This window comes from Bos javanicus, chromosome X (assembly GCF_032452875.1).
Source record: "Bos javanicus breed banteng chromosome X, ARS-OSU_banteng_1.0, whole genome shotgun sequence".
NCBI classification, from domain to species: domain Eukaryota; kingdom Metazoa; phylum Chordata; class Mammalia; order Artiodactyla; family Bovidae; genus Bos; species Bos javanicus.
In genome coordinates this window covers 122,958,639-122,981,879 of record NC_083897.1, presented here as the reverse complement: position 1 = coordinate 122,981,879, position 23,241 = coordinate 122,958,639, and the positions used below count along the sequence as shown (strand labels likewise).

At 41.3% G+C, this 23,241-nt stretch overlaps 1 protein-coding gene across 2 annotated transcripts in view; it reads left to right on the top strand.

The window, feature by feature from the left end:
* PDK3 (pyruvate dehydrogenase kinase 3) overlaps nucleotides 1-19,087 on the top strand; it is a 92,158-nt gene extending 73,071 nt beyond the window's left edge. Inside the window, exons 11-12 of one of the 2 annotated variants that reach the window (XM_061407820.1) lie at nucleotides 2,122-2,253; nucleotides 8,727-19,087. In XM_061407820.1, the coding sequence (XP_061263804.1) occupies nucleotides 2,122-2,253; nucleotides 8,727-8,744 (150 nt within the window). In that variant the 3' untranslated portion in view covers nucleotides 8,745-19,087. Of the gene's footprint in view, nucleotides 1-2,121; nucleotides 2,262-8,726 lie in introns of both variants that reach the window. The other variant, XM_061407819.1, reaches the window with a different exon arrangement.
* The last annotated feature ends 4,154 nt before the right edge of the window (nucleotides 19,088-23,241 follow it).

Below are 23,241 nucleotides of genomic sequence, written 5' to 3'. Positions count from 1 at the left end.
ATATGGAGATATGAAAATTTAATACTGATTTTTAAAAACCTTAATTCTAAGTTGTGATTTTTTAAAAATTTGCATATCCATTAAAAGGACTCATTTAAAAGACAGATTTTCATAAACTGAAGTCTTTTATTTTAGAGACTTGCTGGCTTAAAGTTGCAAGATTTCAGTGCTTATAATATGTTTACCTAAAAGTCTGATCAGATAACAAAGTTCTCTGTAATACAAGTTTTCTCATTCAGTGGTGATACCAAACTTTTATTTACTTCTAAACTCTAGAATATCACAACAAACTGTGGAAAATTCTGAAAGAGATGGGAATACCAGACCACCTGATCTGTTTGAGAAATTTCTTGAGAAATCTGTATGCAGGTCAGGAAGCGACAGTTAGAATTGGACATGGAATAACAGACTGGTTCCAAATAGGGAAAGGAGTACATCAAGGCTGTATATTGTCACCCTGCTTATTTAACTTATATGCAGAGTATATCATGAGAAATGCCGAGCTGGAGGAAGCACAAGCTGGAATCAAGATTGCTGGGAGAAATATCAATAAACTCAGATATGCAGATGATACCACCATTATGGCAGAAGGTGAAGAAGAAGTAAAGAGCCTCTTGATGAAAATGAAAGAGGAGAGTGAAAAAGTTGGCTTAAAGCTCAACATTCAGGAAATGAAGATCATGGCATCCAGTCCCATCACTTCATGGCAAATAGATGGGGAAACAATGGAAACAGTGTCAGACTTTATTTTTTGGGGCTCCAAAATCACTGCAGATGGTGATTGCAGCCATGAAATTAAAAGATGCTTACTCCTTGGAAGGAAAGTTATGACCAACCTAGACAGCATATTAAAAAGCAGAGACGTTACTTTACCAACAAAGGTCCGTCTAGTCAAGGCTATGGTTTTTCCATTAGTCATGTATGGATGTGAGAGTTGGACTATAAAGAAAGCTGAGTGCCAAAGAAGTGATGCTTTTGAACTGTGGTGTTGGAGAAGACTCTTGAGAGTCCCTTGGACTGCAAGGAGATCCAACCAGTCCATCCTAAAGGAGACCAGTCCTGAATATTCAGTGGAAGGACTGATGCTGAAGCTGAAACTCCAATACTTTGGCCACCTGATGTGAAGAACTGACTCATTTGAAAAGACCCTGATGCTGGGAAAGATTGAAGGCAGGAGGAGAAGGGGACGACAGAGGATGAGATGGTTGGATAGCATCACCGACTCAATGGGCATGAGTTTGAGCAAGCTTTGGGAGTTGGTGATGGACAGGGAGGCCTGGCGTGCTGCGGTTCATGGGGTCGCAAAGAGTTGGACATGACTGAGCAACTGAACTGAACTGAAACTCTAGAATATTTGGAGTACTTTTTCATTATGTAATAGGGGCACATGGTATGAAATTTTAAAGCTGTGAAAGGGAAAACTGTCTTCCATTACTGGCCCAGAGCCACTGGGTTCTCTTTTCTGGGGTGACCATGGGTACCAGTTTCATGTGAATCCTCTTAGAAGTTGATTCTGTATTGATAAACATATGGAGAGAGAATCTAATTGTTTTCACACCAGTGATTATTTTAGCACTTTGCTCTTTTTTACTTTCCAATATCTCTTGGAGATACTTCCATATCAATTCACATAGAACTGGCTCATCCTTTTAACAACTGTGTAGTGTTTTATATGCTGTATCATAAAATAACCCTTTATTTGGGGTGTTTATCTTAGATGCCAATACACAGAAATGATATGCTATTTGATATCACTTTATGAGTTTATATTTATAAATCTACTGTGAAACTTGATTTCTTCTGGGCCCTCTGGGAGACCATTTACCCAGTGGACAATAGTGTTTGGTTTAAGACGATTGGATATCTTTATCAGTATTAACTGAACGAAAATGGTTTTTGTTCTCGTCATGTTTACTGGTTTTTCATGAGTGAATGTTTTTATTCCTTTAAAAAATGCTTTAATTTCATCCTGTCCAGTCTAAGTAAAATACTAAAATGTAATTTTAGTGTACCTCCACATTAAGGTTTCTGATGCTTTGAATAGTAAAATTTGAGTTAGTATTTCACATGAGCAAGATGACACTGTAGACCTTTAGTATACATTTTTGTTTCTCTCCTTAGGCCCTTTCAAGTGAATCATTTGAGAGACTTCCGGTTTTTAACAAGTCCGCATGGCGCCATTACAAGAGCACAGCTGAAGCTGACGATTGGAGCAATCCCAGCAGTGAGCCCAGGGACGCTTCCAAATACAAGGCAAAACAGTAATTGACTACTTTTCTTTCTATTACAAAATATCTGATTTTTCCTCAGATGATTGATATTTTCAGCCACATCTTTGTGGTTTTGCCACTGGAAAGGCAAAGTGATCCCTAAAGAAAGATGGGAGTATTTTTTCACCCCAGACAGGAAGGATAGCAAGAACTGGGTCACCAGAGTAGCCATTTCAGTAGAGGACCTGATATTCTGGGAGTCCTTGCCCTATGGAGGTATTAAAAGCAGTAAGCAGGGTGTGTATCCTGCCACGAATCTTATTTAAGAAGTAATTCAGTTTGTCATCATCCATAGAATTGACAGAAGAATGTTTAGAGAAAGTCTGTAGATGGATTGAAACCAGAAAAATAAAAAAGTTAAAATTATCAATCAAGGTAAACAGTGGGTTTATCCATATCCAATTATTATTATTCAGCCCTTAAAGGGAATAAAGTTGTGACATGCTACAGTATAGATAAACCTTGAAGTCCTTATGGTAAGTGAAATAATCCAGACCCTGAAGGACAGATACTGTATGCTTCAACTTATGTAAGGCACCTGAAGAAAGTAGAATGGTGGTTGCCATGGCTGGGGAGTAGGGGAAAAGCAAATTTAGCGTTTAATGAGGACAAGTTTCATTGGAGAAAGATGAAAAAGTTCTGGAGATGGATGGTGGTACAACACTGTGAATGTACTGAACGCTGCTGAGCTGTACACTTAATAAAACATTTTTTTCCATCTTAACCAAAGGGTAAACTTTACATATAGTTTACCACAATAAAAGAAGAAAATGATCAATCACAGAATAACGAGTTTTACTACTTGGTGGTAATAACAACAATAAATAATCCAGTCTTTGGTTTCCAGTTTTCTTTCTTCTGACAACCTTTAAGCTCCAACTCTACTGGCAACAGTAAGGGTTCTGATTATTTGTTTAATTTAAAGTAATCTTTTAATAATCAAAAAGCAGTATATGTACACTGTTAAAAGATATAAATAAGCAAAAAAATAGAAACTATTGTATTCTGATAATCCAGAGATTACCATTCTTAGAGCTGTATCTGTGTCCTTCCAGGTGTTTTCTATTTGTATATGTATCTTTTCCCAAATGAGATCAGACTTTTCATACTGTCACGCAGCCTAGTTTTATTTCATTTAACCGTCTCCATCTTTCTGTGTCATTATGTTTTCGTCATGAAAATTCCCCTGATTTGTCCCAAAGACAAATCGATTCCAGGACCACATAACACATCTGAATAGGTCTCTAGATTTTAATGTAGAACAATTTTTTGTTATTGAAAGACCATACCAGTTGTCCTGCAAAATGTCCCACCTTGATTTGTTTGATTTTTTTTCTTTGAAACCCTGGCTGTCCCGTAAACTGGAAGTTCATCTAAAGGCTCAGTGGAGCATTTTTTTTTTTTTTGCTAGAATATTTCATAAATATGGATGCAGAATTACACTCTGAGACCCATGCAGTTCGGTTGATCCAGTGTTAGTAATGTTAAGACTGCCCATAATTCAGATGGTGACTGCCTGGTCCCTCCACAGTGTGGTTAGTTTTCCCTTCTTAATCAGAAAATGATCTGCGTAGTGTTACTTTGCCACCATACAACCATCACTTAGGGGTTATTAAGACCAGTTGAAAAACTTGGCCTGAATCAGTAATTTTGTTAATGTGTATAAAATGATGAGTTTTTTGTTAGTGTCCTTCCTTTGACAATTAGCTGACATTCTCCTATCAAGTTTTTCCTCATCAACTAAGGTCATTTAGGTACCTTCTGAAGTACAGTTCCTCCTGGCAAGGCAGGATAGGCATTTAAATCTTTCTTTTCAATTGCAAATTTTCCAGGCGGATGCTGAGTTAGAAACCACTTTAAATGGTGACGGGTGAGTTTCAGGCTTCCTTTTTTTTTTTAAGTAGTATTATGGATGTGGTAGATTTTTATTGCTTTGTTGGTGTATTTTGGTCAGTATTTAACATATATATATATAAAGTGTACAGATACAAAGTTTGAAACATGATGAATTTTTACATCTGTATCTCCAGGACCCGAAAAGGCCACTTCCTAGTCACAGTTTTCTCCTTTTTCCCTCCCCACCATGTAACCATTACTCCAACTCTATCACCTATCACTATATCTGACTCTCTTCTCTTCTTGAATTTAAAATAAATGGAACATACAGTGCATGCTGTTTTTGTGTCTGGCTCTCTTCTCTGTGAGGTTACCCTGTCACTGCATGTAGTGGCCATCTTTTTGATGCTAAAATTGGCACACCTTTGGCCATTGGAAGCTATTTCTAGCCATATCCTTTATGTTCCATTGGTGAAATCCTGTTGGTCTTTGAAAGCTTCCTTACTTTCTGGCCCAAGAGGATGTCCTAAGTTCATCTCATACTAAGACTCCTGTTTACTTTTAATGGGTATTAGAGACCCTAATCTGGGAGCTGGAGGTGTACATGACATCTTTTCTAGTCTTGTTTTCTGGACAGACCTATAAAACATGGTTTAAGATATATAAGTTCACGTTGATTTTTAATTCTCTTTTAACATTGTAATATTTCTCCCTAATCTATTTTAATTGCATATATTTCCTCTTACCCTGAAAACCTTGATTCCTAACACAGTGCAACAGACAGGTATTTGTAGGCAATGGCACCCCACTCCAGTACTCTTGCTTGGAAAATCCCATGGACGGAGGAGCCTGGTAGGCTGCAGTCCATGGGGTCGCTAAGAGTCATACACGACTGAGTGACTTCGCTTTCACCTTTCACTTTCATGCATTGGAGAAGGAAATGGCAACCCACTCCAGTGTTCTTGCCTGGAGAATCCCAGGGACAGGGGAGCCTGGTGGGCTGCCGTCTATGGGGTCGCACAGAGTCGGACACGACTGAAGCAACTTAGCAGCAGCAGAGTTTATATAGCTTTGTGACTTTGTACCATTATAGTAGCATTGATCTTTTCCGATGAAGGATGTAAAAGGTTATTTATATTGCTACTTTTTTTCCTCTGGAAGTATTGTGATGGGCCTCTGTGCACTGTTGTTGCATTGGTCACTCACCTCAAATGATGAAATTTAGAGGAGTTTGTTTTATGCACGTGAGTGTGAGCGTGCACACAGGTGTGTGTATACACATATACACACCATCCCTGGCCAAGGTCAAGCTAAATGAGCTTGAAACACCTGGCTCAATTTCCCTTGATTCCATTTTCAGTTCGTATAAGTCAGGTAGTATATTGGGTTATCAGTATGAGCAGTTAATTCCAGTGATGGCTCTGGTAGGGGGAATTATTTGGGTAGCACAGAAAATGGTCTTTATGAACATTAAGGTCCATTTGGATTGTAAAAAGATGGTTTTAGTTGAATATTGTTTTAAAGCCTATTTAAATAGTTTAGCAGGTTGTATACTGTAATTAAGTATGAGTCTTAATTTCTTTTTTCTAAAGGATGATACATTATTATTTAGGGGAAATTTTATTTATTTATTTATTGATCATGCTGGGCAGCATGCATCATCTTAGTTCCCTGACTAGGGATCAAACCCATGCCCCCTGCATTGAGACCATCAAGGAAGTCCCTGAGTCTTCATTTCTGATATCTTATTAGGCAAACAAATGTTATCAGAAAGCAGTTTTTAAGATTCTAAAATGGCTACCCTGACGCTGAAAGTTTTTCACTTAACAGAAATAGGATAATTGGTGGCAACCTGGGGAAGTATTTAGTAGTTATATTAAATTCATTAGGTGAACGAGAAATGCTAAGAAAATTTAATTTCTTTTTTTTATTATTTTATTTTTAAACTTTACATAATTGTATTAGTTTTGCCAAATATCAAAATGAATCTGCCACAGGTATACATGTGTTCCCCATCCTGAACCCTCCTCCCTCCTCCCTCCCCATACGATCCCTCTGGGTCGTCCCAGTGCACTAGCCCCAAGCATCCAGTATCGTGTATCGAACCTGGACTGGCAACTCGTTTCTTACATGATATTTTACATGTTTCAATGTCATTCTCCCAAATCTTCCCACCCTCTCCCTCTCCCACAGAGTCCATAAGACTGTTCTATATATCAGTGTCTCTTTTGCTGTCTCGTACACCGGGTTATTGTTACCATCTTTCTAAATTCCATATATATGCGTTAGTATACTGTATTTATGTTTTTCCTTCTGGCTTACTTCACTCTGTATAATAGGCTCCAGTTTCATCCACCTCATTAGAACTGATTCAAATGTATTCTTTTTAATGGCTGAGTAATACTCCATTGTGTATATATACCATAGCTTTCTTATCCATTCATCTGCTGATGGACATCTAGGTTGTTTCCATGTCCTGGCTATTATAAACAGTGCTGCGATGAACATTGGGGTACACATGTCTCTTTCCCTTCTGGTTTCCTCAGTGTGTATGCCCAGCAGTGGGATTGCTGGATCATAAGGCAGTTCTATTTCCAGTTTTTTAAGGTATCTCCACACTGTTCTCCATAGTGGCTGTACTAGTTTGCATTCCCACCAACAGTGTAAGAGGGTTCCCTTTTCTCCACACCCTCTCCAGCATTTATTATTTGTAGACTTTTGGATCGCAGCCATTCTGACTGGTGTGAAATGGTACTTCATAGTGGTTTTGATTTGCATTTCTCTGATAATGAGTGATGTTGAGCATCTTTTCATGTGTTTGTTAGCCATCTGTATGTCTTCTTTGGAGAAATGTCTATTTAGTTCTTTGGCCCATTTTTTGATTGGGTCGTTTATTTTTCTGGAGTTGAGCTGTAGGAGTTGCTTGTATATTTTTGAGATTAGTTGTTTGTCAGTTGCTTCATTTGCTATTATTTTCTCCCATTCTGAAGGCTGTCTTTTCACCTTGCTAATACTTTCCTTTGATGTGCAGAAGCTTTTAAGGTTAATTAGGTCCCATTTGTTTATTTTTGCTTTTATTTCTAATATTCTGGGAGGTGGGTCATAGAGGATCCTGCTGTGATGTATGTCAGAGTGTGTTTTGCCTATGTTCTCCTCTAGGAGTTTTATAGTTTCTGGTCTTACATTGAGATCTTTAATCCATTTTGAGTTTATTTTTGTGTATGGTGTTAGAAAGTGGTCTAGTTTCATTCTTTTACAAGTGGTTGACCAGATTTCCCAGCACCACTTGTTAAAGAGATTGTCTTTAATCCATTGTATATTCTTGCCTCCTTTGTCAAAGATAAGATGTCCATATGTGCGTGGATTTATCTCTGGGCTTTCTATTTTATTCCATTGATCTATATTTCTGTCTTTGTGCCAGTACCATACTGTCTTGATAACTGTGGCTTTGTAGTAGAGCCTGAAGTCAGGTAGGTTGATTCCTCCAGTTCCATTCTTCTTTCTCAAGATCGCTTTGGCTATTCGAGGTTTTTTGTTTTTCCATACAAATTGTGAAATTATTTGTTCTAGCTCTGTGAAGAATACTGTTGGTAGTTTGATAGGGATTGCGTTGAATCTATAAATTGCTTTGGGTAGTATACTCATTTTCACTATATTGATTCTTCCAATCCATGAACATGGTATATTTCTCCATCTATTAGTGTCCTCTTTGATTTCTTCACCAGTGTTTTATAGTTTTCTATATATAGGTCTTTAGTTTCTTTAGGTAGATATATTCCTAAGTATTTTATTCTTTCCATTGCAATGGTGAATGGAATTGTTTCCTTAATTTCTCTTTCTGTTTTCTCATTATTAGTGTATAGGAATGCAAGGGATTTCTGTGTGTTGATTTTATATCCTGCAACTTTACTATAGTCATTGATTATTTCTAGTAATTTTCTGGTGGAATCTTTAGGGTTTTCTATGTAGAGGATCATGTCATCTGCAAATAGTGAGAGTTTTACTTCTTCTTTTCCAGTTTGGATTCCTTTTATTTCTTTTTCTGCTCTGATTGCTGTGGCTAAAACTTCCAAAACTATGTTGAATAGTAATGGTGAAAGTGGGCACCCTTGTCTTGTTCCTGACTTTAGAGGAAATGCTTTCAATTTTTCACCATTGAGGATAATGTTTGCTGTGGGTTTGTCATATATAGCTTTTATTATGTTGAGGTCTAAGCAGATTTTGAATTACAACTTTATTGAGATATAATTCACATATCATAAAAGTCACCCTCTGAAAGCATACAACTCAGTGGTTTTTAGTAAATTCCCAGGGTGGTGTGCTCCTCACCACTGTCTGATTTTAGACCATATTCACCAGCCCCCAAAGACACCCCATGCCCATTGGCAGTGGTTCCTCATTTCTAAGCAGGTTTTTCACTGAGAGGAAAGAACAGCTTTAGAGTATATATGTCATTAAATGCTAATTCTTTTTCTGTAGTAACTATAGAGAATAATTCTGAGATAAGACGTGGGTTTTTGAATTGTCACTGTAACTAAATGCTCTGAGTACATTTCAGTTACAATAGAGAAGGTTGTCCTCATAAACTCACTGGAGCTGTCCCCATTATTTTCTTTGTAGGGACAAGATGAAGACTAACAGAACTTTGTAAAGAACTGAATGCTTCAGTCCTCTCCATGAAGAAAAGATGGCCTTCTGCAAGTCACCCAGAAAGAGCTCCTTTCCTCCACCAACTCTGAATGTGGCGCTATAGATAATCCAGTGCTTGAATGTGTATTTTTCTCCATATAAGCTGGACCTTTTCCACAGAAGTTTCCTGTAGCTACTTCATATCTTCCACTAAAGCAGTAACTTGAGTCATTTTTCATAGTACATTGCTGTGGTTTGGTTGGCGCCTGTCGTAAGGGGACACAGAGCCTTATTAGTGCCCGTGCCCTCATACCTCCGTCTTCTTTATCATAGACTATCTACAGTCTCCCCAGATGTCTTGCCTCCCTCCCCATTCCAGATACAGCCGATCTCTACTGCTGCTCTTTGTGACCAAATACCATGTTTGTCCCAAACCACCAACTGTGGCCTTGGGGAGTCTGGAATTTGAAGACATCAGATGAGCACGTCTTGATATTTCGGTCCCAGAGCCCTTCCTCTCTCTTACGCATCCCTCTTCACTCTCTGCTTTGGACTCTGGCCTTCTTCCATCTGACCAGATTCTCATTGTGAGCTGTAGATACTCTCATGTTAGATCTCCCTCTTGGGTGCATTGATTTCATTTTGAAATTCATTTGTATACTTCCATTCTGTTGATTAAAGTGTTCCAAAAGTTGTCTTGGGATTTTTCACTTAGCTGCTTGGTTTCAAAAATCTTAAGTGAAAAACTACCTTCAAGTCATTATCAAGTTTGTGAAGAGTGGGAAGTGAAGTTTTTATGCTCATGTAACAATTTACCAGTGAATATGGTCCTTTTGTCACGTCATATTCCTTTGCAGTTTTCTAAGTCCCTGTGGTGATGCACTCTACTAGGTGTGAAATAGGCCATCAAAGGGAAGAGTTCTTTCTGGTTTATTTGGAACATGCCCCAGGTCATCATCGTTTATATTTTCATAACGTTCAGCCCGCTTTAGAATCGTCGTGTCATGTTTACCCTTAGAAACACAAGCTATCTGAGTTTGGATTTAAAACCCTCAACTTAAACAGCTCTGCAGGGTGTGTTTCTCTTCACTAATATTTTTCATATATATTTTTCATATATATCTACTTTGAGTTCTGCTCTCTTTTAACATCCATATAAATGTTTCTCCATCTAGTGTTGAAGTGTTGAGTCCACTGATTTAAAAGCTGTCACTGGTAAAGTATTCCTCCTCCTCTAGACATATGACAGTACTAACCCTCTTTTCGCCGCTGCCATCTCAATGGGCTTTTCCCCTGGATGGAGCCGTGTTCTGACCCACTGCACTCGCATGGAGGACGACTCTGTTTCTCTTTGTTCCACCAAAGCTAATACTCTTTCATTACATTACCTGAGCTCATGGTGGTTCCTTTGTCTTTCGGAAGACCTCATCTCTTCCATCCTTAGAAGACTCTCATCAGGGAACTCATAATCTAGTCTGGTAAGAAAAAGACCAACGTTACTTCCAAGATACAAGTAATGAGATGGTCTGCATAAAGGCCTGTTTTTTGAAGGTCGAATCAGTGTCTTGGGAATGGGGCTGTTCCATGTGATTATTTCCATGTGATATAAAGACGTAAAAAAAATGGCCTTCGAGTTTAAAGACCCCAGCTTTCCTATAAATGTCAGCTCGTCTCTCAGCCTCTTCCTTGGCCTCCCTTTCCAGCCACAGCCCTTTACACGTCTATGCATGATACACTGGAGGGGGATCACATTCCTCTCTTTTTAGGTCTTTCTTGAAACTGAAGATGTCTTTCAGTGTTTTAACGACTTCATTGATAGTCCTTTGCTGATGTACGTTCTGGCTTAACTGTCTGACTCCAGGACAGTCTTGCCTCTCCTGTCTTTGTTTTCTTTTTCTTTTTTAAATTGTGTCTTTGTTTTCTGAATTAAGAAATTAACTTTGCTTCCAAAGCAATCATAAGAAGAGTTTCAGGAACATCTTTCGTTCACACAGTTCAGCCACCCCAAGTATTCATTTCTCCTTTCTGTTTGTTGTGCTTTGTCTCTAGGTATCTTATCATCTTTCTACATGTTGTAATATACATAGACATTAACCGTTTTTCAGCTAAATTTGTTTAGTTCTCCCAATTCCCCTGTACTTCCCTGTCATTTCCTCAATTTCAAGCATCTACTTTTTGAAGCAGGGCCTGGCACATAGTAGGTGCTTAATGAATATTAGCTGAGTCAGTGAATGGAAGTGGACAGACATTTACCTCGGATGGTGGGCAGCATCCTTCTTCTTAAACTATCTTTGTTTTCAAATTAAAAATAATTCTGTTCAGGAGCTGTGAAAGTACAGAATTTCGTTTTTATAAAAGTGTTAAGAGATGACTTGAAAACGGAGAGACATGAAAGGATGGACTTAAGGATGGATTCATGGGAGCCATCTGATCCTTTCTTTGTCTCTGAATGACTGATTTTGACTCCTTAATATAGTAAGTTCTTTCCATCCAATCGGACTTCCCTGGTGGCTCAGATGGTTAAGCGTCTGTATATAATGCGGGAGACCTGGGTTTGATCCCTGGGTCGGGAAGACCCCCTGGAGAAGGAAATGGCAATCCACTCCAGTACTATTACCTGGAAAATCCCATGGACAGAGGAACCTGGTAGGCTACAGTCCATTGGGTCGCAAAGAGTCAGACACGACTGAGCGACTTCACTTTCCATCCAATCAGGTAACATGGTTTTATACCCTTGCTTACACATTCCAAAGAACTTTCACGTACATCATCCCGTTTGATCCTTTCGCTGCTGTGTGCTGAACCATGCAGGTATTATCTCAGTTTTTCATATAAGTTCCAAAGCAGTTCAGTGGATTGTCACAGTGGCAGGGAAGAACAAAAGCTAGCAGCTGGGTCTTCTTGGCCCTCGGCCTGTGCTCTCAGCACTGCCCCAGGTAATTAGCATGATCTCTTTTGAGAAATTTCCTGAGTATATTAACCCTCAAGGGTAAGACAGAAACCAAAATTTTCTTTAGTGTCAGAGAATTTCATTTGGGAGAGGTTCTCTTTGGTGCATTGTCATTTTGCAGAGTTAGAGATCATCGAATGGATTTGGCAGCTTTTACCTAGAAAGATAGGCAACTTGAAAGTGTCTAACTGTAGGTAATTACTGGAGTTATTTAGGCTTAATTCTGTGTTTGAATGAAGTCAGTGCTTATTGCCAGCCCTCTCATACAAAGACTCCACATTTGAGAGTCGTTGCTTTTATCTTTCAGTGGACGGGATTACAGCTTCCGTTGAGTGTTCTCACATCATTTCAGATGGCGTCTTTTATGAACAGTAACTTGGCTGGCTATCAGATTCTTGGATCACGTCTTTTTTTCCCTCGGTTCTTTAGAGACATCACTCTATTGTCTTCTAGTGTCTGGTGGTTCAGAGAGAGCTGAGTCCAGACGGATTTTTGTTCCTTTTTTGTAGATGATCTGCTCATTGGCCCTAGTACTTGTGACTTCATGTTTGTCCTTGACATGCAGTAACTTCAGTCGAGTGTATCTTGGAGCCAAGTTATCTGTTGGCTTTTTCTGGTATGCAGTGAGCATCAGACATTGACACTCGTGCCTTCCCTCACTTCTTACCCTTTGTTGGTTCTCTTTGTTCAGCAGTTTGCCCCTATATTGGCTCTCTGTTCTCTGTCCTCCACGTTTATCTTGCCTTTGATCATTTTGGTCTCCTTGTCTTTTCTTCCTGCTGTGTGATGTTTTTCCTCCAATCTTAACCTCCCATTTCACTGACTCCATTTCCTGTGATGTTGATTCGAGGCCTCGATTTGGCCTCCGTGTGGCTTTCACTTTGGCTACAGTTTTATCTTTTTTTTCTGTGTCTTTTGCTTAGCTCTGCCAGCTTTTTCTCTCATTGTGTTGTCCTCTTTGACCCTTAATTTCATTTCTTGGAAAGCTGACCTATGTGGTCTACCATTTTCGTGGTTTCTGAGATCATTCTTTTTTCCAGAGTGTGTGTATCTATCTTTTGCTTCTTTCATTCCTTTTCTTCTGTGTCGTTTTGCTTTTTTATTGTTGCACAAGTATTGCGATGGCTTTTTCTGCTTATTATTTTGGTCTTTGCATGGGACCAATTCTATCTGCCAAAAAGAGTATGAATAAGTTGTCCTTGAACTCCTCCTTTTTCAAGTGAAACACGTTTGATCACCTGAGCCCTGAAATTGGCAGGCTGGATGCTGATGGTGTGTGGGGGCAGAGGCGGTCTTTGTTTTCCATTCTGCTCTCTGGACGTGGGGGAAGGAGCGGGGAAGCAAAGCCTCCCGGAGTGCCTTCATGGACACTGTTGAATGCTCTGCCCTTGGGCTGGGCATTCAACAGTCTCCTCGAGTCTCCCTGTCTCCACTAGAGGTCGCCCCCTCGAGTTCAGAGGGTCTGCGCCTGTAGTCAGCGTTTGTGTGTTTAGCTCCTGCGTTACTGTTGGTCTGCTCTTCACACAGATGGGGCACATGAGATGTCAACCTCCCCTCCTAGGTTTGCTTGGGGGAAATGCGCCCTCAGCTTGTCCTGACCACCACCAGGCTTTGTTTCTCCAAGTTCAGGGATAATTGCTCAAGTCCCTTGAAACCCTCTCAGCGACTGCCCAGCAACTGTGGACTGCTTGACAGATTGAAGAAGCCTTCTCTGATGAGTCCTAGCTTAGTTATCAGATGCTTCCCTGGAGTCCTTGGTATGGCGTGGTGGCTTTTATTAGTTTCCCCGTAGACAGCTTCCTTTTCAGCTTTTGGATGTGTGTGTTGAAGGGCAGGAGCACGTATATAAACATGGACTTACTCTGCCATCTTCCCAGCAGTCCAGGTGCTTAAACATTGACTTTGACGATAATGTCCTTCCCAACCATAAGCTATATGTTAGTCAGCAGATGGAAGCCATGCTGCTAGCTAGGAAGGGACCATTAATAACTTCATCAATACCGGATGTTTGTTTATTCTTTGTAAAAAGATAGCTTTTACCTTGAGTTCCTGGTCCATCATTTAGAGAGATCAGTACCTTCTGGCTTGAAAACAAGAGGGCAGATGACGTTTTAATGAACTTCAAAAGTGACTAGCCATTGACAGATGTATTAGTTCATTAAATATGATAGAATATTTCAAACTAGCAGATAATCAGTTGTTATCAAGAGAAGTTTAAACTGTTTTTGTTTTTTTTACTAACAGGTTGCTAGTCAAACTGCGTGACTGAGAGAGGTGTTCCTATGAGAACTTTTACTGTGACACAGGTTGTCTTGTCTTTTCAGCAACCCATCTCAAAACGTGATTCATTAAGAAATAGAAAGGCATTAAGTCCTCATCAGGATGGTTGCTGATATTCACAAGTGTACAGTGAGATGGTTCATAGGCCTGGGACCTACTGTCACACAAATTGGTGTTTCGAAAGTGCATTTACAGGGTGATCACAGGTGGAGTGTTTTATTTGGCCTGTTTGTAGAATTGAAGCCGCCTTCCCTCAGCGGACTGCGTATCCCGCTAGGCACACTTTCCTCCTTCAGCCAAGCACGCGACCCACAAGCAGGGGTAACAGTCTTGCTCAGTGTGTCTGACTCTGCCCTGGCCACCACCTTCCCCTCAATTCAGGGACTCAGCTCTGGTTCCCTCTTGGTGTGAAGCGCGGCATGGATCATGTGTCCACATGTGAGGGACGAAGGAAGTGAAGGGGGTGGAAGGAGGATTCATGGAAAGGAAAGCTGTGTTCCTTCCTCCCTTTAAATAGCTAGTGTCTCCCATGCACTTGAAATGCCCAGTGCTGGGCACACACTGTGGCGACAGCAGGCTGAGTCCCAGCCTCTCAAGTCCACATTCAGGTGGGCGAGTCAGACGAGACCCTCACCAGGGAGAGTTTCTAGTAGAGTTGGGAGAAAAGGGCGGGAAGGGGCCGGCAAGGGCCAGGTGAGGGGGGAGGACACAAAACCCTGCAAGCATTTCCATCCTCACGGATGGTATGGTTGTGTTTGTTCAACGAGGTGGCATCGGTGGGCCCTGACACCCTGTCTCCTGTGTGTGTTCCTCTGCATCTGGAGAGGCCGTGTTCCCAGCCTGGCTCTGCTGCCTTGCGTCCAGGCTGAGCCCGTTGGCGTTTCCTTGTCTCGCTGGCCATTGGGGAATGGTGGGCGCATGAGCCAGGTTCGATCATCACATTGCACTGATGGTGTGGGCCGCTGTCTTCTCACAACGGAAATGCAGGCCAAGCCACACCCCATATGGGTTTTTGCAGAACTTCAGAACTCATGACCGAAACCAGATCCTCCCACTTCTAAGCCTCTGGAGGGTGATGCCGCTTGTCAAGAGGAAAGACTGTCTAGAACACTGGCAAACTGGTCTGAGAGGTGGGGGAGAGGGTTAGCCGAGGAGGCTTTCCTCTCAAGTCTGCAAATTGGCCTCCGTGGTGTTCAACCCGTGCCCCCCACCCACCCCCCAAATGAAGAAAATAAAAGGACAGCAATATCGAGGTCCTGGAATCCTTGAGAAACCTTTGTTTATGCCTTTTCATGTATCTCTAAAACCTGGACTTGAATTGCCCAGGATGCCGGTGATGGGTCAGTGGAGCTGGGGCGCAAGTAGCTACTTGGGGCGGGAGTGGGGGCTCTCGGTAGAGATCCTGCTCCCTCAGAGCTGAGGAGGACACTCAGGAGGTCTTCTGACAACCTACCCGGCTGGTTTCTAGGGAGGGTAGCTAGGCGTGCGTTTGCATATAAATGAAAGCACCTTAGGGCATCACTACTGAAAGCCTTCGAAAGTGGGATACAGTTAAGTGCCTGTATTAAAAGAAAGCCCAGCTCTTATCTCACATTAAGACTCTGCAGCATTTAATAAACGCATATTAGTGTTTGACAACTCCTCGTCTCTATTCTTTTCCCTCCAGCACTGCTGTCTCCACAGGGGTGGCTCGCTTCCCAATTTGAAGTGGTGACTTAAGTCTTTGGTGGAGTCTGCACATCTCTGGAAAAGGATAAGCAGTAGAGTTTGATGTCTGGAGTCCCGTGGTCTAGTTATTTTTGGTGGGATTTTTTTTTTTTTTGGGGTGGGATTTTTAAAAAAATGTTAGAGAACTGAGTCGCAGGTTTGTGGTAATAGTGGATCCAGGAAGCTTGCAGTGAAAAAGAGGATGAATTTAACCTGTAAAATATTTCTCTATTCTATAAATCTCTCAGTGACATTTGGATTAATCAAGCATAATTAAATGTAGTTAGATTTTTGTCAGATTGTAGTTCAAAATAATATTCATCTATGAAGAGGGTAATATATTCTGTAGAAATTTTATTAGGCACTTTAGTTAAGCAAACACTAAGAACAAAATCAGCCTCAGGAAGGTTAATTACCAAAAAAAAAAGTATAGTAGATTATATAAATCATTTTAATTTTGAATACCATGGCTGAAGCTTTAATTTACATAGAGAAGTATTTTGGATTTGTTTTTCACATCACATTTTTCAAAAGTACAAAATTGCGATTGCATTCTTTAAAAGTTCTCATCATTTGAGGATTCCATTAAGTCTGCTTAACTTTTTCATGTTATAGTTTCCAAAAGTGATGAATTATAGTTGCATTCTTTAATATGCCAACTAATTTTAACAATTGCTTTAAAGGGGGAGAGAGAGAGATCCAATTGATTTTAGAAGGTTTTTGTGTGTGTGTGTGTGTGCTCAGAATTACATTTTCACTACCCTTGCCTGTCTCAGGGAATAGCCTTTGATAAGATTCCTCATGGATATCTCTGGAAGTCTATCCTGGTGTGCTCAGATTTGATCATTCTCGTCTAAACTTCTAAAGTTTGAAACGTGTTGTCATCTCAGGAACACAAGGTTACCCAAGAAACTTGAACTCCATCCTTATCGGCACTCAGATTCGATGTGCTTTTTCATAATAAAAGGACACCTAAAAGTCCTTTGTGTAGTAGGTATAAAGACCTCCTTATCGCTCTTCTCTGAGATTTTCATAGAAGAACCCTGCATTTTGATTTTGTTTGATCATTTTGCTTCTTGACTTTTCACTGAAGATTCTGTTTCCCACTGGAATTGAATCCTTTTGGGATAACAAAATTTCACTTAAAAGCACATTCTGTTAGATAATTCTAACTTTTGACAACCTCCAAGTGGCCTGCTAATTTTTGCAAATGGGCCAAAGCAGCACAAATGTCAAAGATATAAGCTCTGTGTTTGCCTTGTAGTTAGCCAAGTAAAGAAATGTCTAATCCTAGCACTTAGAAGTGGCTTAATGGCTTTCGGTTTATCTCTGCATTCCAAATTGGTTGAAAATGGCACATTCAGAATGGAATGCTTATTAATAACAGAACTACTTAATGTTTTAAAATAGTCTTACCTTGAGATTCTTTTTGAGAAAAAAATGACTCTTAACATTCAGTTCTGTTTTGGCTCTTCATACATGCCATGATCGGAAGTCACAGACATTTGCCGTTTAGCCATGCTTAATGTACAAGGACAGTGATGAAGAGTTGGCAAAAACAGGCAGAATGGGTATAAAATGTTACATTGCTGCTGAGAATGTATCATGGCACTGCTTTCTTCTAAATTCCATTTTCTTTTGCCCTTTGAACTTTTATATCCACGAGAAACCTCAGTCAGTATTTTTAAAGACATTATATTTACATTAAGAATTGGCCTGTGCCTTTACCTAAAACTTCCTTTACCTAGGACTTCCCTGGTGGCTCAGACGGTAAAGCGTCTGCCTACAATGCAGGAAACCTGGGTTCAATCCCTGGGTCAGGAAGGTGATCTGGAGAAGGAAGTGGCAATCCACTCCAGTATTCTTGCCTGGAAAATCCCATGGACAGAGGAACCTGGTAGGCTACAGTCCGTGGACAGAGGAACGTGGTAGGCTACAGTCCGTGGGGTCCCAAAGAGTTGGACACAACTGAGTGACTTCACTTTCACTTTTACCTAAAACACTGCTGAGGTCACTGTCTGCCATGTTTAATTAGGACAAATGTTTTAGAGTCATTACAACTGAAGCCTGTAGGGATCTGAAAACACGGGACCACCTGCCACTGCCAAGGAACCAGGCTGGGTGGCAGGCTTTGCAGCCTGGTGTGTGCCGACGGCTGTCACAACCAGTATAAAACCTAAAATAGATGCTAGCCACGATCCCGTATCTGCTCCCTTCTTCTCTACCTGCCTTTGTAACTCTTGGGGAAAATGTATGTCAAGTCCTTTGATGCCTTGCTCTTTTAAATTCCTGTTCGTGCTGGCATGTGAATTTGACCAGTAAGTTGTGCATGTGCTTAAGATTCTTTTTTTTTTTTTTTTTAAGATTCTTTTTTAAACTAGACCAAACTAAGTACTTGGCTCTGAGTAAACAGCCAAGGCAAGGTTTACCTAGAAGGTGTAAAGGTTTAAGCACTTTAAAAATGCAAGTTGGCTGTATTCAGGGTCGGAGGAATCCAGTTCGGTGGCCTCTGTTTCTGTTGTCACTGTTGTTACTCTGTCCTCCCTGCGCGGCACTGGAATCAAATGCCCCACTCTGCTGAAACGCCTAGGCTGCTCAAGTCAGTACCAGACGCATGACACACGTTTTAGGAGAGTGAACCCTACCCGATTAGCATCCTGGCTGACCCCAATCTCTGCAGGGTTCCTTGGTGTTAAAGTCATCTGAGGTTGTGATTCCTGCTTCGGGTTTATATACTCATCATGCCATCTGTTGCTCTAAGTTCACATCCTTACAAAAGTACATGAGTGCTTGTAATGTCAATATTTCCCAGATTTAGAATACAAGTTATGAATACTCACGAAGTGCTTGAACCGAAAAAGAAAAGTCAATGTGAAGTAGAATATACTATTGTGAACAAATTTAATGTTGCATTGAAATGTAAAGTCACTTGGCTGATTTTTTTTTAATCATCACTGCTTAACTCATGAACAATGTCTAAACTGAGAACGTGAGCTGATTTAACAAGAGAAGAGTAATGTATATATAAAATGAAAGTTCATTACCATGTTTGTGCCCCTAAGTCCAAATCTGACCTGCTTGGCTTTGAGCAGCGGTCAGTTTAGTTGCAGAGAAATGTACGTGTGTTTCTAGGGTTCACAAGCTGCCTCGTGGTTTCTAGAGGGAAGCCCGGCCCCCTGTGTTCTGTGCTGTTCTGTGGCCTGGCTGGTACACACTGTCACGAGTGAAGAATGACTTTGGTTTGAGGTTTTGTTTTTGTGATGGTTGGAAAAACATGACTGGGGAAGTGTGTGGCTCAGATAATGGCCCCCATCAGTCGGGGAGCCATCTGTGGTGTGTGTCATAGCCAGACGAGTCCTGGAGCACGTGGGCAGTCCTGTACACAGTCATTGAACAATAAAGTGGTGGTTGTGTCTCCCTGAGTGTCAGTGTGGTCCTTTCCTGAGCTCTTGTCTGAAGTCTCATCACTCCCCTCGGTAAGCGCCACTTTCTGCTCTTTCAAGTGTCAGAAACTCAGTACGTGAACAGCACCAAGCAGCTTGGCAAGTTGGTGGAATGGACAAGAGGCCTTCTTAAAATTCTTACCATCACTCAAAGGGAAAACAGGTCCTTCGGATTCTCTGTGGCAGGGATCATGGAACTGACCTTTGTGGTGGTGGGTGGGGGGGGGGGTTGCGGGGGCATCCTGTTGGCAAAGAAACTGCTTAACAGTTTTAACAGTAAATCTTATGTTATTATGAAAGATACCATATGTTATAGTGGTATTTTTCATACTATCCAAGGATTGGAGGAAAGGGACCAATATAAGATACTGGCCAAGCTGTAAGGTATAGTTTGGGCTGAGGCAGAAAAGGAGAGATGACCTCAACCGAGGTAGGTTACCTTTATTCAGGCAAGGAGGGGAGACTGTCTAACGACCAGGCTGAGTGCGAGAAATCAGGGAGGCTTCATATTTAAAGGGAGGTTTGTGGAAGCGATAAGGGAAATGTTAGTCAGGCAGGAGGTTTTGGCTAATCTTTAGTTGAGATGGCATTTGTAGTTGAACGGGGTGGGGGGTTTTGGGCAGGGGGCGATAAGTCCCAGGCAGATGTAGTGGGTGGGAGGTTTCTGAGCAGAGGGTGATAAGTCCCAGGTAGATGCAACCGGCCTGGAACATCAGGGCGGGACTTAAAGTTCGGTTTTGTTTTCCCCGAAGTTAGATGATTCAGCAAAAGGGCATTTGAGACCGTTGTTTTCTAGGCCCAAGGACTCCTTCACAACCCAGGACACTTTTGACTGAGAAAGCACGGTTACTAATTATGCTATAAAAGCCATGTCAACAGGTGTAAACCAGGGCTGTCCTGGGGAAATTGGGCTTGACTGGCCATGGACCACCTATGCTAGAATTACCTGAGATGCTGGTTAAATGCAGATTCCTGGGCTCTGGGTCAGCTCTACTGATCCAGATTCTCTGGGGTGGAGGCCTTGAAATCTTCGTTTTAACAGATCCCCCAGGGGAATTCTTTTTAAAAGGTAAGTTGGAAACATTTGCCATACAGAACATGCAGAAGATAGAAAACTTGAAATTTTCAATGAAAGAGCTGTGGGTTCCATGGTCTCTTCTGAGCAGCTGGTGCAGCATTGACACCAGAGAACCCAGAGCCTCCAAGGGCACTTGGCTGAAATTAGGTCCTTACTGAATGACTAAGAGACAGTCTCCGTGGGCTTTACCAATGTGTCACTATTTTATTATGCATTCACTGGTGAACGGGTGTCTTTTTAAAATTTGAGAGCCATATAACTGCTGTCCTGTGCATTCATCACTAAAAACCAAAACTTCTGGAAAGTTTAAGGTGAGAAACTTGGGTTTGAATGATTCTTGGGGAGCGTTAACGTCAGGAAATCAGTGTGTTTGCCTTGGTTCCACTATCAGCCAGCTGTTAACTGTGCTTTAGTTTCTTCATCTGTTAGGGAGTTGGACTGCCTGCTTCTAAGGTTCTTGCTGGGTCTGATGTTATAGGGCTCTCTTTAAAACCTAAAATGGGAAGCACTTCCTGATCACCTGTCATGTTGTGCTGTATCTTGCCCAAACCACTGCCTCTTGGAAGTGACAGTTTAGTCCGAATTTTTAAATTGTCCATCTGTATTTTACCAACAGTCAGTCACTGTGCTAAGACATCATTCACAACTGGGGAAGAGCATTTTTGTAGCAGCCACTCCTGCCCTGTTTTGAATTCAGGAGGTAAGTATGGTTTAAAACTTACAAAGAGACCCCCCACTCAAGAGTCTGTGGTTCATGAAACTGCTGCAGAGCATTGTACTGTAGTGTCCATTTCTACTTACCTGTCCTTCATTTCAAAATTCTTTCCAACAGTGAATGTTAACAAATGATTATCTGCTGGTATTTTCGGATGTTCACGTCATATTAACACAGAGATGTACTCTTTGATGACATGAATAAATCATAAGGCATCACGTAGGAGGGGTTGCCTCTGGGAAGGGTTGCTGTAGACCCCTGCCCACCACTAGAACTCTGTGAGGTTGAGAGTGTTCTCTCTCTTTGCTGTCCAATATGGCCACAATGGCACCCCACTCCAGTACTCTTGCCTGGCAAATCCCATGGATGGAGGAGCCTGGTAGGCTGCAGTTCATGGGGTCCTGAAGAGTCAGACTCGACTGAGTGACTTCACTTTCACATTTCACTGTCATGCATTGGAGAAGGAAATGGCAACCCACTCCAGTGTTCTTGCCTGGAGAATCCCAGGGGCGGGGGAGCCTGGTGGGCTGCCATCTACGGGGTCACACAGAGTCGGACACAACCAAAGCGACTTAGCAGCAGCAGCCACCTGTACGCTTGAAATGTGGGTAGTTGAACTGAATTTTTAATTGGTATTTGTTTAAATTTTAGTAGCCACTTGGGGTTTGTGGTGACCATATTGGACAGTGTAGCTATATGCAGCCATTACTCGCTGTTGAGTTTTTAAAATTAACATCGAGTACCCTTTTTCACCAGTCATTGGGCTGGGTGCTTGGTGGTGCCCTTGTCCTTTTTAAATGTAGGTCTTAAAATGAATCCTTTGCCCCCTGCCTACTGATGATACTTTCATCAACATAATTGTCTCTCTTTGGATTAAAAAAAAATAACAGAAGGATATCTTAGACTTTTTCCTGTTACAGCTGCTCAGTGCATCACTTCCCATCTTTGCTACAAAAGGCATTGATCTTAAACCTCTTTGAATCCAGTTATCTCCGAGACTCACTTTGTTCCTTGAGGTGAAGTATTAACTACAGGCCAGAGGGTCTCAACCTGACCACATCAGAATCTCCAAGTCCTGTGCACCATCTTGAATTCATCAGAGGGTGTCTGAGAAGTCTTTTGAATTCCCTAAGAGATTCTAAGGTGTGACAGGATTGAAAACCACTGATCAGGTGCCAACTACAGACCAGCCTCTGAGAATAGCTCAAATTCTGGCAGCAGCAAATCCTGCTTCCCTGGCACAGAGCAGGCCTAGGGTCATGGATGTTCTATTTAACAGGTAATTGGAAAATACTTAAAAAGAGAGAAAAGTCAGTTTGGATTTGGGGCAACTGAGCAGCTTTGCTGTGCAAGAAACTCTAAGCTAATGCTACTCTTATTGTTTTCCTGGCATTCTTGTCCAAACAGAATTTGCTAGTGCTCAAACAAAATAAACATGTTAATGATTTCAACAACAGTGATGGATGCAGTAGTTCACATCCCAATTCTCAGAACCTGGGAGTGTATTCTGTTTTCTAGCAAGAAGGAATTAAAGTTGTTGGTGACCTTAAAATAGGGGGAGTGTGCTGGATAATCCAAGTGGGCCTGTATAATCATAAGGGCTCTTTGTAGAGGGGAGAGACAGAAGGAGTGTCAAAGTGATACGATGTGAGAAGGACTGGCCTGGTCATTGCTGGCTTTGAGGATGGAAGGGGGCCACAAGCCAAGGAATGCAGGCTAGAAAAGGCAAGGACAATGAATTCTCCCCTAGAGCTTCTAGATAGGAATGCAGCCCTGCAAACACCTTCATTTTAGTCTAGGAAGACACACTTTTGACCTCTGACCTCCAGAACTGTAAAATAATACCCCTGTGTTGTTTTAGGTCATTGAAGTTGTTACAGCAATAAGAAACTAACACACACTCCTCTTCAACTTCTTTCCTCCATCCTTAATCCCTGGGTACCAGATATGGGGAAAAGATGACTCAGTTGTGTCAATGTACTGATATGGTCAGGCCAGTGAATGGCATCTTGTCAACATCTGTCCAGTGGAACAGGATTATCAGACAAAGTCTGGTTATCACCTCAAGCTATGTAATGAGTCATGTCCTGCTAATGAGTCACATCCATGTATGTGTATAGCAGAAGATGACAGGTTTTCTTTGAACTTGGAAATTCTAGAGTGACAAGGTTATTTGCAAGTCTAAGAAGTTGAAAAGGTCCCTGTGGAAAAGGTAAAGTATCCCCTCTTTCAGGTATGGATTCATTCTTTTAAAATAGAAGGTTACATATCAAGTATCTTAGCTCTGTCTATTCCTTCCATCAGAACTCTGCTTCTATGAAGAGAGTACAGTA